The 14,058-nt window shown below is 44.3% G+C and overlaps 1 protein-coding gene across 10 annotated transcripts in view; it reads right to left on the bottom strand.

Annotated features, from left to right (window-relative positions):
- The window catches only part of LOC147211503 (tumor protein D54-like), a 39,565-nt gene that overhangs the window by 1,637 nt on the left and 23,870 nt on the right, over positions 1-14,058 (bottom strand). For 2 of the 10 annotated variants that reach the window (XM_086127762.1, XM_086127790.1), the window contains 4 exons: positions 6,970-7,071; positions 4,999-5,025; positions 4,819-4,863; positions 3,301-3,349 (listed from right to left, as the gene is read on the bottom strand). In XM_086127762.1, the coding sequence (XP_085983888.1) occupies positions 3,301-3,349; positions 4,819-4,863; positions 4,999-5,025; positions 6,970-7,071 (223 nt within the window). The remainder of the gene's footprint in view (positions 1-3,300; positions 3,350-4,818; positions 4,864-4,998; positions 5,026-6,969; positions 7,072-14,058) is intronic. The other 8 variants (XM_086127770.1, XM_086127796.1, XM_086127780.1 and 5 more) reach the window with 4 other exon arrangements.

Raw genomic sequence — 14,058 nt, 5'->3', positions numbered from 1 at the left:
CTTGAAGTTGTCAGAGAATGTAGAAAACTTTTTTCATCTTTTCAGCCTCGTGTCCATTTTTACCAACCCCAAACTAGATCGAGGCTCAAAGTCCCGCCTCTCGAAACCCTTTCTCAGGCACGGACTTGTGATGAATGGACTATCAATCGGCCCCTTGCAGCTGAAGCCCGGGGGCAGCCATTTTACATGGCCCCTGTTCCTGACAACTTGTGCTTGGCCTTCTTTGAAAGTAATGCTATCAATGCGTGTTTATGCCAGGATGACTGTATGGCAGGGGTGGCCAACCAGTCAAGAGAAAAAGAGCCTTTTTAAATTTTTTTTACTGTGTTCATGCAAAGAGCCACATGCACATGGGCATCCCATCCTCGCACGCACGCGCGCGCACACACACACACACACACACACACATGCACGCACGCACGCACGCACACGGGTGCCCAACCACGCACTCGTGCACATATGCACGCACGCCACGATGAGCAACAGCCAGAACGGCCTGAACATGAATGAAAGCTAAAGACACAAACACACAAATGCCCCCGGCCCCCCACTCCTCGCGGTCGACTTGGGACCAGTATGCTGGTTCCCCATCGATCGCGATCCAAGTATTGGGCACCCCTGCCTTGACATCAGAAGTCATTCACTGACGAGCTAAGCGCTTAGCGTCGTTGTTTGCGCGTGAGTGGTGATTCAGTGATCTGATTGGTTGCCCTCCATGTCAATCAAGTAATGGGATTGATGATAGGCTGAGGTAGTACGTTCTGTGTATTTAGCACCGTTGTTTGAATGGCATTGCCACCGCCGAGGCGTTTTCAATGCTTATCGTGTGAAAGCCCGCGAGCCGCATTGAACCAGCCAAAGAGCCACGGGTAGTGAGAGCCTCGCAAAAAACAAACTTCACCATTTGCATTCACCATCCAGCATATATTCTCTCCGGATTGTGAATTGTGACTCACAGAGGTTCCTCTCCCGAATGGGCTTTGCTTTCATGTCATTGTTAAGATAACATGATGCAGACGAATCTTTGCAACTTGGAGACCTAAGTTATGAGAGAACATTGATACTCTACGGTGCATTCTTCCAGATGAAACGTGCGACGCAGCGCTTCTCCAAGACTTATTGTTACAAACGTACGCCACACACTGTGTGACAGATAATAATGTGGAAATGCAAATGAAATAGTTGGGTGTCGACACCAACATCCAGGTTGTGCTGCGCTGCCACAGGCATCGCCAGCCACCTTTTACTGGGCCAGTATTCATGAGCTGTGTCCCAGTACCAGGTGCAGAGTGCCAATGGACTAACCGGTACGCTAAAGTGGGAGAGGGGGGGGGGGGGGGGGGGGGAATTGCTACGCAGTTGTTAATGTGTCACAGACACCCGCAGCGTTTCCGTTCTTTTGTTAATTTGTTAATCCTCCTTTCCCCCGCTCATTGTGCGTCAAGCGGTGCGAGCAGATGGGCTTCACTTCCGACATCCGTTTGACATATCAACGACACAACTCTTAAAACATCACTGCAATCGGAGAGCCTCCTTCCATGGATAACAACCTTCATTTTTCTGTCTACTTGACCTGTCCAATCTTTGAGTTTGGGAGAGAAAGGTATTGTGCCCTACTTTGGGAGACTGACGCCAGGTGGTCTTGTTTTTGCAGCACAGCTGGTCAAACGCGATTTTGGTGTATTTAATAAAGCGCAGGCAAACTAATTCGGCACTATGCGGATGTACGTGGGACACCTCATGCTATTTAATAACTCGGTGGTGGCCTCGGCCATCCATTATGGCATTGTCTGCTGGTCAGGCAGCATCTCGGCCCGGGACAGAAAGAGACTGGAGCGACTGGTCAGGAAGGCCAGTTCTGTCCTGGGCTGCTCCCTTGACACTCTGGAGGAGGTGGGCAACAGAAGGATGCTAACTAAGCTAAAAGCTATGATGGACAGTCCCTCCCACCCCCTCCAGCCCGCCCTGACAGCACGAGGTAGCTCCTTCAGCCAGAGACTGTTACACTCGCGCTGCAAGAAGGAGAGATACCGCCGCTCGTTCCTACCGACTGCTGTCAGGCTGCTGAATAAAAATAATAACAATAATAATAATAATGATTAAATGATGTGAAAAATAATGGTAAATAGCACTGCGGTATATCCATTTTGTATTTATATTGCACTTAATTGAACGGTGTTTGTTTTTTCTTCTTTCTACCCACATTCTTGCTGCTGTAGGCTGTAAATTTCCCCAGTGTGGGACAAATAAAGGATATCTTAATTCATATTATGACACCAGTGTGGGACGATCCCTCTGAATCATTGTACAAATCAATTCATTGAATGAATTATAATCATCTATATTCCATTCCACAAAGGTGCAAACACCCCGTTACACCCAGTTCTACTGGCGCAGTCTAGAAAAAATACCAAAAGAAAGAAAACTCCACTCTCCCAATGTGCTTATATGCTCCACTGTAAAATATTGCCTTTATGGTATTAAAATATAACTGTGTGGGCTGCAAAGCAATACAATACATGCTGATTTATATAGCGCTTTCACAACAGCGGCAGCTGTAACAAAGCAGTACCCGGCAGTGGACCCCTGGTTGCGGGGACCACCGTAGTCAGGGGCCAATGCCGCAGCTTCATGCCTTAAATAATTGTTTAACTATTTTTCAATTGATGCAAGAAGACAATTGACGCAAACGGTTTGCCGTCGCCGGCCAGAAAAAAATGATGTTGTGGGCTGGATCTGGCCTACGGGCCTTAAATTTGACAACTGTGCTCAACACTGCTTTTGTTTACATTGACTCCGCCAGTCCTGCCGGTCGTCTCGTCCGCCATCATTTACAGTGCAATAAAAAGTCGGTGGAAGTCATCCATTTGTGCTGCAATTCAAGCTCGATTAAGTCCACACGATAGAAGCATCCAGCACCGAAGGTAAACATACAGTTAAAGGCAAAAGGCATCGGTCGGCGTCATTCTTCGGCGGCCCCGGAAGCCGGCCTCCCGCGAGGCGGCGCCGGGTGACTGCCGGGGGAGCCTCGGCGACGGCTCTCATTCAAGTGAACTGGCCTGTGTGCAAGTTTCATTATTTCTTGTAAATATTGTTTTTAGGAGGAGGAGACTTCAAGTGGTTGTACGTTTGTGTATTTTAATGCGGCTTTCAATATCTTCGTCGTTTTACAGGATCGGACCGATAAAAGGGCCGATAATTAGTCATCCCTAATAAAATGCTATTTGTTCATAAAATAATGAGAATTGTTCATCCCTCATCATACGAGTACCGAAATAGTGTTAAAATGGCATTGCTCACCTTGAGGTTTCCCATTTTGTCCTCAAACGACTTGAAGGTGGCAGAGTTCCTGTGAGACAAGAACTATGTCAACATTTCATAACTGCTAATTGCTGCTACCATATTAGAATATAAGGAAAAAAAAAGAGTTATGAAAATTAAGAATGCTTTTTCATTTTTGTAATTGTAGTTGTGTTGTCATTTTTCATAACACAGAACACTTCCATCATTGAAACTTTTGCTGCATTCCACCAAAGTGAGAAGCCAGACCTCGTGAGACGAGGCAGGTTTTTGGTTTGCTGAATGCCAATTGGTACACTCAGCGTTTGTCTTTCTCTTCTCTTTACCTGCCTGCCTTCCGCTTCAGACTGTCTGCTCGAAAAGAGTAAAAATAAAGCATCACCAATGAATCGACATAGGTCAATATTTAACCAATGGCGAAGTCAACCCCAAAACTTTCTTTAAATGAATTTGTTCGAAGCGCCTTAACATTGCTTTCGGAGTCATATTACGTTGGCGGAATCTGAGTTAAGTAAGCACCACAAATTTTTGACCCTCTCAAGGGGCGGCCATTTTGCCACTTGCTGTCGACTGAAAATGACATCACACAGCTGCTCAGTTGCTCACAGGGCTCAGGTCACAACAAATCATGGCTCAGCTTCAGAAAACAGATAGCCGCGATTGGTAGTTACCTCAGCAATGGCGAGGTCATTTTCAGTCGAGAGAAAGGAGCAAAACGGCCACCCCCTAAGATGGCTAAAAAACTGCGGATTTGGCCGCTGAACTCATATTCCACAAATGCAAAATGAATCACAATGCAAAGTTTAGACAAGCAAAGGCAAATATACTGTAAAGACAAAGGTCAGCAAAGCAACACCCCATGTACATGCAACTGTTTTTTCACCTCATAAAGCACAACTTTTCAAAGTTGTGTATATCCTCATTGTGACTTACACGGAGGTGTCTGTTAATGCCCACGTCCAACATTATCTAACGTGAGAATAACCGTTTACAGTCATTCCTTATCTAGGCAGTGTGACTAATTAAGAGTCCATTCATCCATCCAAACCTCTTATCCTCAGGAGTTGCTTACTTTGATTTAGTCGTCATCCGCTTTGTCCCGAATCAAATTTTGGGCATTGGCAGAATTTTGTATAGCAATGTTCTCATTGAATTGGCAACCAGTTGAGGGTGTACGCCGGCACGCCCGTGACCCTCGTGAGGATAATGCGGATTAGAAAATGGGTGGATGTTCTTTTTGAAAGTATCGGCGGACATATAATTTCTCATCCATTTATAGGTTTTGTTTTTGTTTTTTAAGATGCCAACCATCAGAATTAAACCCCCAAATCTCCTATCGGTCGGGTTCTAGAAGAAGGCTAATCTAAACAAATAACCGTTTATCAGGGTGGTCAGCCATAATTTTTGTTTACTTGAAGAACTCCTGCTTCCAAGCAGTGTGGAACGCAGCAATAGTGACATTGTAACATGATCCACAACATTGTTTGAATTATTACAACGGCGGGTGTGTTACAGTACCTCATAGCTGGCATACTTATGGAGTGGCGAATGGAATAGTGGCTACTTTGTAAGCGTTAAAGAGGAGACAAAGGAAAAGTGCACGTGTTACAATACAGAGCAGCCAGACATACGCATTCATGCATAGACATGTGCACATCCACCAAAGTGGCAGGGAGGAAGGAGCACACACAGTCTTACCTAAAAGAATTGGAGAAAGGAAGCACTCTGCAGAGCCCACAGTAGCATTAAGATAAGCACAAAAATGAGGGTGAGGCGAAAGCGTCAGTTCACCGCAGCAACAAGAGTGGATGAAGGAAGACAAGCGTTTTATCAAGAGCCATGAGCCGAAATGCTTCTAGTTGCTTGGTCATGCTCTGTGTTTGTTGTCCCACAAAACAGGTCATGTTAGTTTCACACAATTTTGTAGTAGTAGTAGTAGTGGTACTACAAAAAACAAAACAACAACATTACAATCATTTTGTTAATGTCAGAAGTTGGGGCATAAATTTGGAAGGATTTTCTTATCTCCTCTGGGTTTTCTCTTAAAAGTGCATTTTGCGTCCTCTGCGGATCTTTGTGGCTAAAAACATACTGTAATGCTGTAAAGTCATCATAAGTTCACGCTTGTTCAAAAATGTGCGCCGTGAGTTGAACACAAAGTGGATATAAAACATTATTAGCGGTAAAAGCCAAGAATGAAGGGCTTGGCGATGGGGTGTAACATTTATATCACAATATAAATTCATGTCGAAAAATGTAACATTTTAGCATGAAAGCGTTCCTGAATGGGTTGTATAGCCCTTTACCAAAATGAAATAGATTAAAAAATATATATATAGTAATAATACATGACATTTTTTTGCTTCAAGTCCAGATGTCTTTTCTCCAGGTACAAGCTACTTTTGCCGAAATTTATCACCATATAAATTAGGTGGATGCTTGGATGCCCGACAGTTGCATTTTTTTTTTTTTGACAAACCAGTCTTCCACAAATATGCGCTTGAGCAGGCAAAAATGCTACTCTGGTTCTGATGTCACTTTGTCCCATCGGTCTCAACATGGTGGCCCACTGATAGCAACCATTCTCGCGTATTTTGTTTTGTCTTAGCCCACAAACACAGTGGTAATCAGAGTACTTTGTTTTGTCTAGTGTTAGCACACAACCCATTCGTGGAAAGAAAAAAAATGGTTTAGTTCCCCTTTGAAAGGGGTGTAGAGATGTTCATTATTTATTATTGAGGTGTGTTTGTGCATGTACATTTTAGCCACAAAGGTGTCCAAAGCTTAACTTTTCTGAGAAGAGTACATGGGTTAAGACTGCTGAACAACTCATGAAAGCAGCGGTGCCCAACCTTTTTTGTGTCACGGGCCGTTTGAGATACGTAGATGCCGTTTGCGGATAGGCAACCTTTTTATTTTTCATCGCTTTTAAATTGCCAGTTTTAAAGCACTGCGACTGACAACAACTGCTAATGTTTATTTGGCCGGGATGTTCAAACTCCGCTCGCACTTTTGCGACTTGTTCAAATGATTCAACAGGTTTCTTGTATTGTCTTGTTTTGACGACATCTTGCTCCTCCATGTCGCTCGGGGAGGAGCTGCTCTTGTCAAAATATTTTCATCTTGGGAAGTCATGGCTGCCCGGCAGCTGCGTATTCAGCTGTACATTTGGTGAAGTTGTTACGATTAATTTCTGTCTACTGCTTCTTCTTTCATTTTTGGCGAGTTCTGTTTTGGTCAACTTGCAAACCAATGTTAGAAGTGGGACTCTGATTGGCCGGAGTTGCGCACATTTCCCATGTCACGTCTGATGGAGTAAATTTGCTCACAGCACGCAGGCCTGTCTCTGTGCAGCCCGGTGCCAAATGAGCCGATTCTCGGTACCGGTCCACGGACTGGGGTTTGGGGACTGATGCATTAAACGATCAAGGTTCACATTTTGTATGAGAAGTTTAATTGGGCAAACTATAATGCAAAACTTTCTATAAGGATCAGCAGACACCCAGTTTTAGAGTGAAATCTATCCAAAGTCTAAAAACTAAATCAATGAGCGCAGTGGACAGAACCCAAATGGAAAGAAAGATTCTTTAAAAAAAAAAGGTTGAAACGTGCTCAAAAGAGATCGTGATCACATGAAGGTCGCAACACTGCAGCCGAGCAGCGCCATACCTCATGTCGCCCAGTTTCCTGCTAATGGCCGAGCCCATGGTGGTGAGAGCCGCGCTGGTTTTCTGTCCTGCCTGGGAGAGGGTCTCCTGAGTCTTCTTGTATCTGCCGAAGGGGTAGAGGACCAGGATTGGGGGGGGGGGGGTTACTTTAAAATGTATTCCGATACAGTTAGTAGTTACAGTCCACATACATTTCACAAAAGGGTTAAAAAAAACCTGGGGGGTAACAAAACACTGTTGTTTAACTAACAGCTTTTTGCTTTGCTGTTTTTCTGCGTAGACCATCCACGTAGGTTCCAAATTTTCCTCTGTGCGGAAAATGTGGGTAATGCGGACACCTCGCTTAAATCACGGAAGTCATTGATGCGTTGAGTATAAGCCAAGCTTTTGGCTTGTTCAATATACTAGAGACACAGATGGGTTAGAGAGGCAGAGAGAGAAGCACAACATTGGCTTCATGGGCGTGATGGGCTCCATTAGATAGACAGACGGACAGAGTAGACTAGGGTTGCACGATATACCGGTTCTAATTTGCTACTCGGGTACTGAGGCATCTAAAATGATACTAAACTGCATTTGGTTTGTATCGGTACTTGCAGCGGCGCCGCTCGCCACATGTGCAAACCCAAGTCCAATAAAGTTGGGATGTTGTGTTGAATGTGAATTAAAAACAAAATACAATATTTTGCAATAAAGTTCAACCTAGGTTTAATTGAATACATCATATCAATGCCATCCATCCATCCATCCATTTTCTACCGCTTATCCGGGGTTGGGTCACGGGGGCAGCAGCTTTAGCAGGGAACGCCAGACTTCCCTCTCCCCAGCCACCTCTTCTAGCTCTTCCTGGGGTCTCCCAAGGTGTTCCTAAGCCAGCTGGGAGACATAGTCTCTCCAGCATGTTCTGGGTCGTCCCCGGGGCCTCCTGCCGGTGGGACATGCCCAGAACACCTCACCAGAGAGGCGTTCAGGAGGCAGTCCTAATCAGATGCCCGAGCCACCTCATCTGGCTCCTCTCGACGTGGAGGAGAAGAGGATCGACTCTGAGCCCCTCCCGGATGACCAAGCTTCTCACCCTATCTCTAAGGGAGAAGCCGGACACCCTGCGGAGAAAACTCATTTCGGCCGCTTGTATCCGGGATCTCGTTCTTTCGGTCACAACCCAGAGGTGAGGGTTGGAACTTAGATTGACCGGTAAATTAAGAACTTCGCCTTTTGGCTCAGATCCTTCTTCACCACGACAGACCGATACAAAGTCCGAATCACAGCAGACACTGCACCGATCCGGCTGTTGATCTCTCGCTCCCTCCTGCCATCACTCGTGAACGAGACCTCACTTGAACTCCTCCACTTGGGGTAAGATCTCCTCCACGACCCGGAGAGGGCACTCCACCTTTTTTTGACTGAGGACCATTGTTTCAGATTTGGAGGTGCTGATTTTCATCCCAACTGCTTCACACTCGGCTGCAAAACGCTCCAGTGAACGATTATTTGCTAAAACAAAGTTGATCAGTTTGAACATGAAAATCTTGTCTTTGTAGTGTATTTTGGTGTTGAACTCATTCACTCCCAAAGACGTTTTTAAACGTCTTTTCAGACTTGGTCTAGAATTGGCTGGTACTGAATGAGTTAAAAGCGTGCTTGGCTAAATGCGGGAAACACCTCCACCCTGAAAGACAAGCAGACCTGCTCGCTGAGCTCAGGGAACAACAGATTGGTCTACCGTGCATGCTTTCTGGAAATTATCTGATCATTTTGACTCATCTTTCAAGGGCGACAGATAATTGTGGGTTACAACTATGTAAACATGGGAGGTACCGATTGGAATCTCTTTTTTAAGTCGGGGAAAAAAAGTATTCTTTCTTATTCCGTTCTTTAGTACTTGCTATATGAAAACGTGATTTGAATGAAACTTGGACAAAATGAGGAGAAAACTAACTTTTTGGGAAAAGATTTATTCTCTGCACAACAGCAGCTGGGTTTCCATAGCCCTCAGAAATGCGAAAAATGCAACTTGCGCAGTAGCAAACCGGTAACAGAAACACCTCTCAAATATTGTAAACATATTTTTACTCTTGCCAGTTGGTTTTTGAGACGTGTTGAAATGCAATATCTCGCAAAAGTGTAAAGGAGAGACCTTTTTTGCATTTCCGCTAATTACAGGTATGTGACGTTCAAAAGGTGAGACCCAGGACTCTAGCCCGGCCAGGAGCAACATGATGTCCGGCATCCACATCGACGACGGCTGACACATTGTTTTCATTGGGGGGATCATTAAGAGCAGCAGTATCATTCAAATCTTAACGACACCATCTCTAATTGGGGTAGAGACGGACGGATGGACTTTGGTTGCTTGAGATTAAGGATAGTTCGATACCACTTATTCAGACCAATACCAGTACTACGACTAAATTCTTCAGTCGTCACAGATACCGAGTACCGATACCACTGGTACTTTTGATATACAACATTTCCGCCAAAGCAATGACACCATTTTAAAGAACGGCATATATATCCCAATACAGTATTTTTTTCTTAAAAAATCTCTTTCTGGTAACATTTGGGCAGTCATGGAGTAGGATGCACGGCTGCAGCGCTCCTCGATCACTTCGAGCAACGCCGTACTTTATTAGTATTTTGACGAGTTTTATTTGTATTTAAAGGCGTTGACGAAATGCCTAAAGCAAACAAAAAGTCGGTTTCACGGTTTGAAATAACCCACTCGGACGGAGAGGATCGCGCCGCAAGCGACATTGACGGCCGGCACAAACCCGGGGAGCTACGGGCTAATGAGGCTACAGCTAACCTATCAACGATCCTGCAAGAATTCAGGGAATTCCGGCGTGAAAGCGCCAATACACTCACCGAAATCAAGGACGAAATTAAGACGACTAACAACAGAATAGATGACGTCGAAACGAGGATCTCAGAGACGGAAGAAAGAGTGCTGGGGCTGGAAGAAGCTACGAAGGAGCTGCTACAGCTACAAGCTAAAATGCAAGATAAGATAACTGATCAAGAGGGACGAGCAAGACGGGACAATATAAGAATTTATGGTGTTGAGGAGGGGGCTGAGACTAACTCGGCAACGATGATAGTGTTTGTAGAACATCTCTTTAAAGAAAAGCTCGAGCTTTCTCCCTCCACCGATCTGAAGATTGAGCGGGCGCATCGAGCGCTAGGCCGTAAACCTCCCGCCGATTCCCCCCCGAGGTCTATAATAGTAAAATTCACCAGCAATAAGATGAAGGAGGAGGTCCCAAGAAGGGATTTCTGTACAAAGAGAAGAGAGTTTTTGTCGACCACGACTATGCTCCAGAGACCCTGAGGAAACGCCGGGAATACGCACAGGTGAAGAATGTGCTGCGGGAGAAAGGGATACGATTTCAGACTCCGTTTCCAGCGAGGATGAGAGTATTCTATGAGGGAGAAACGTGCCTTTACAACTCAGCGCAGGAGGCCACTTCTGACATGCTGAAGAGGGGTTTTCCCGTGGCTGTATACAAACCTCCTACCACCTGGATTGACAGAATTAAGAACAGACTGTGGCATCGGTCTGCGAGCGGTGAGGAACAACAGCTGGAAGCTCCACGTGAGGGTTTCAAAAAGAAACTGGCCGCATACAGGAGAGTGGACAATGAAAATTGTTGAAGCCTGACAAGGTGACGAGATTTTCCACTGTGGGACAAAGATGGGTTAGTTGAATTGAACAGTATTTGGGTTTTTGTGTGAATATGCTTGGGCATGGGTGCGTGTGTTGGTGTATACGCGAACAGGTGTATGATTGAGTTTGTCGGGGTATGAATGGGTGTGTGGACAGTTATGTATGATTGCACAGGGGTGTATGTGAGTAAGTGTATTAGTAAGCACTGTAGGAACATGTGGAAAGGTATGTAGGGGAATAGGTATGCGCGAGTATGTGTGTGGGTGTATGTACGTATATGTATATGTGAAATGCAACTAGGTGTTTATGCTTTAGAGTATACGTGAGTCAATGAATATGTATGCCTGTTCGTGTGTGTACTTATGTGTGCATGTATGTATACATAGATATGATCGGGGACGCTTGGACTCCTATGCATAAATGTGTTTGGGGGAGCGACGACCAGCGGAGGGGAAGGGAACGGAAGGGAACTGTAGTGGAGGCTTCCCCTCCGAGCCAGCAGAAGATCCTGGCTTTTTTGGGGTCAAATTTGAGACCTCACAGCGGAGTGTTTACTCGGCGGAACTTTCGCAAGTTACTGAGTTTGTTTTTTTCTTTTTCTTCATTAACATGTCAGAGTTCGAGTGGAAAATGGGTCGTTTAAGCAATAGGCGTTGTTTACTTTTTGATGGAAAGTCACAAAATGCCACTTAGGTTCGCTTCGTACAATGTGAAAGGTATCCTAAATCCTATCAAGAGAAGCAAAATTCTGGGCAAAATGGCGAAAGACAAGGTAGACATAATGTTTCTGCAAGAAGCCCACCTAAATGACTTGGAACATTTGAAACTCAGAAGACAGGGATTTAAGCAGGTGTTTTCAGCCTCCTACGAGAAAGGACATAGGAGGGGGGTGTCTACTGTTATTTCTACAAAAGTAATCTTCGAGTTGCAGTCAGAAATTAAAGACAAGGAAGGGAAGTACAATATGATTGTGGGTAAAATGAAGGGATCTGTTGTGACCCTTATAAATGTTTATGCTCCACCTGGGGCATCGTGGGGGTTCTACCGACATATTTTTGACTTAATGATAACTAAGGCCCAAGGATTGGTCATAGGTGGTGGTGACTTTAATATAAGATTGGATTTCAAAATGGACGTGTCACGAACATCACAGCAGCACAATAACCCAGTGGCTGAGAAAGTGGGAAAGATGATAAAGGAGATGGGCATATGTGATGTATGGAGAGAGCTTAACCCAACTACCAGAGATTACACTTTTTACTCTGCGCCACATAATACTTACTCAAGGATTGATTACTTTTTCATGTACAGTAAAGATCTCGGCCTTATAGGGACATGTAAAATTGGAATAATGGACCTATCAGACCATAGCCCAGTTTATTTAGATCTGCAAGTAAAATATAATAAAGGTACCGAGTGGTACAAGGCTTACAGTGACATTTTATCGCCACTACTACTGAGAACATTCAATTGGGTCCAGCCAAAAGGAACCATCCTCCCCTCTTGGAGAGAGGCGATCATTGCTTTGATACCAAAAGAGGGGAAGGACAAAACAGACTGTGCAAATTTCCGTCCAATTAGTATCTTGAACCAAGACTATAAACTTTTTACATCGATTTTAGCAAGACGTTTGGAATCGATACTTCCAGATATTGTACACTTAGATCAGACCGGCTTTATTAGGCAAAGACAGACTATGGATAACGTCAGAAGAACCCTACACATGATTGCTCATATAAAGGCACATGACTTAGAAGCCGTTTTGCTGGGATTGGATGCGGAAAAGGCCTTTGACTCTCTCAACTGGTCATATTTATATAAGGTACTACGGTGATTTAAATTCAAGGACGATTTTATAAGAACTATACAGGCTATATACGATATGCCAATAGCAAAAGTAAGGATAAATGGAGGATCTACTGATTTTTTCGATCTAGAAAGGGGATGCCGACAGGGCTGCCCTATTTCCCCACTCTTATTTGCCATTTTTATAGAGCCCCTAAGTCAGTGGATAAGGCAGAAAGACGAGATCGAGGGGATAACCGTTGGACAGGATACTCATAAATTAGCTTTCTACGATCAGGGTGTACGGAGGATTTTCGGGATACAAACTTAATATACATAAAACTCAGATATTGTCATTTAAGTACTGTCCGAGCAATGTGATGAGAGATGAATTCAATTTGAACTGGGACTCAGAGTCGATCAGGTACTTAGGCGTGAATATTCCAAAAGATTTAGATACAATTATGCTTGAAAATTATTCCCCTCTCCTTGCCCAAATTAAGGCTGACTTGAACAGATGGAACCTGGTTCCATTCCTTGGATTACTGCAAAGAGTGGAAGCGATTAAAATGAACGTGCTGCCCAGACTACTATATCTATTCCAAACTCTAGCAATTGACTTACCCAAGGATATGTTCCAAGAGTTGGACAAAGTAATATCGCGATTTATTTGGCAAGGGAAGAGGCCAAGAATTAGATTCAAGACTCTACAATTGGCAAAAAGCAAGGGAGGCCTCTCCCTACCAAATATGTTAAACTACTATAGGGCAACCCAAGTAAAGATTTTGGCCAATATCTGTAATCCATCCTATAGTGCGAAGTGGAAAGACATTGAATGTCAGGTATCTAGTGATATTCCACTACAAACAATTGTCGGGGACCCTGGTTTGATCGATTGTCTTAAGAGTGTTAACCCTTGGATAAGAACCTCAATTAAGGTGTGGCACGGAATATTAAAGCAAGACAAAGAAAATAGCCCATATTTGCTTCTAAGATGGATTGGGTATGACTCAGATTTCTTACCAAACAGAATGGATACAGGATTTAAAAAATGGATTGGAAACGGGTTAAAGATATATAGGGACCTCCTTGAGGTGGGCGGGATGCGACAATTCCAAGATCTTAGAAACAATTTCGGATTGAGTAATCAAGATTTCTACCGATTCTTGCAGCTTAGACATTACTTAGAGAGATCTCTACGCACAGGATGGGTCCAACAAAATGGTTTCGGCTTAATCAAGATATTCCTACTATCTTATGGGTCAGATCCTGGAAGGGGTACTATGTCGAAAATTTACAAAGAGTTGCAGGTACTAGAAGGTGGAGATACAACATATATAAAGAATAAGTGGGCTAAGGAGGGTGGCATTTCAATTCAACTGGAAGCATGGGAGAGAACAATAGCACAGCAATGGAAATGTACATCGGCTCTCTCTTGGAGGGAATTTGGGTGGAAGAATGTCGTCAGGTTTTTTAGAGTTCCGGCCCAAGGGACTTCACAAGGAATGAATACAGCCTGTTGGAGATCCTGCGGTAATACCGAAGCCTCACATTTTCATGTGTTTTGGGAATGCCCGGTCATCTCCAAATACTGGGAAGAGACAAGGATGACTATGGGTAGGATTATGGGAACAGTGGTCC

The sequence above is a fragment of the Hippocampus guttulatus genome, chromosome 1, assembly GCF_054856545.1.
Source record: "Hippocampus guttulatus isolate MCC_2025c chromosome 1, RoL_Hgut_1.0, whole genome shotgun sequence".
In the NCBI taxonomy this organism is placed as follows: Eukaryota; Metazoa; Chordata; class Actinopteri; order Syngnathiformes; family Syngnathidae; genus Hippocampus; species Hippocampus guttulatus.
Note: the sequence above shows the minus strand (reverse complement) of the source record. Positions and strands in the feature narration are given on the sequence as shown.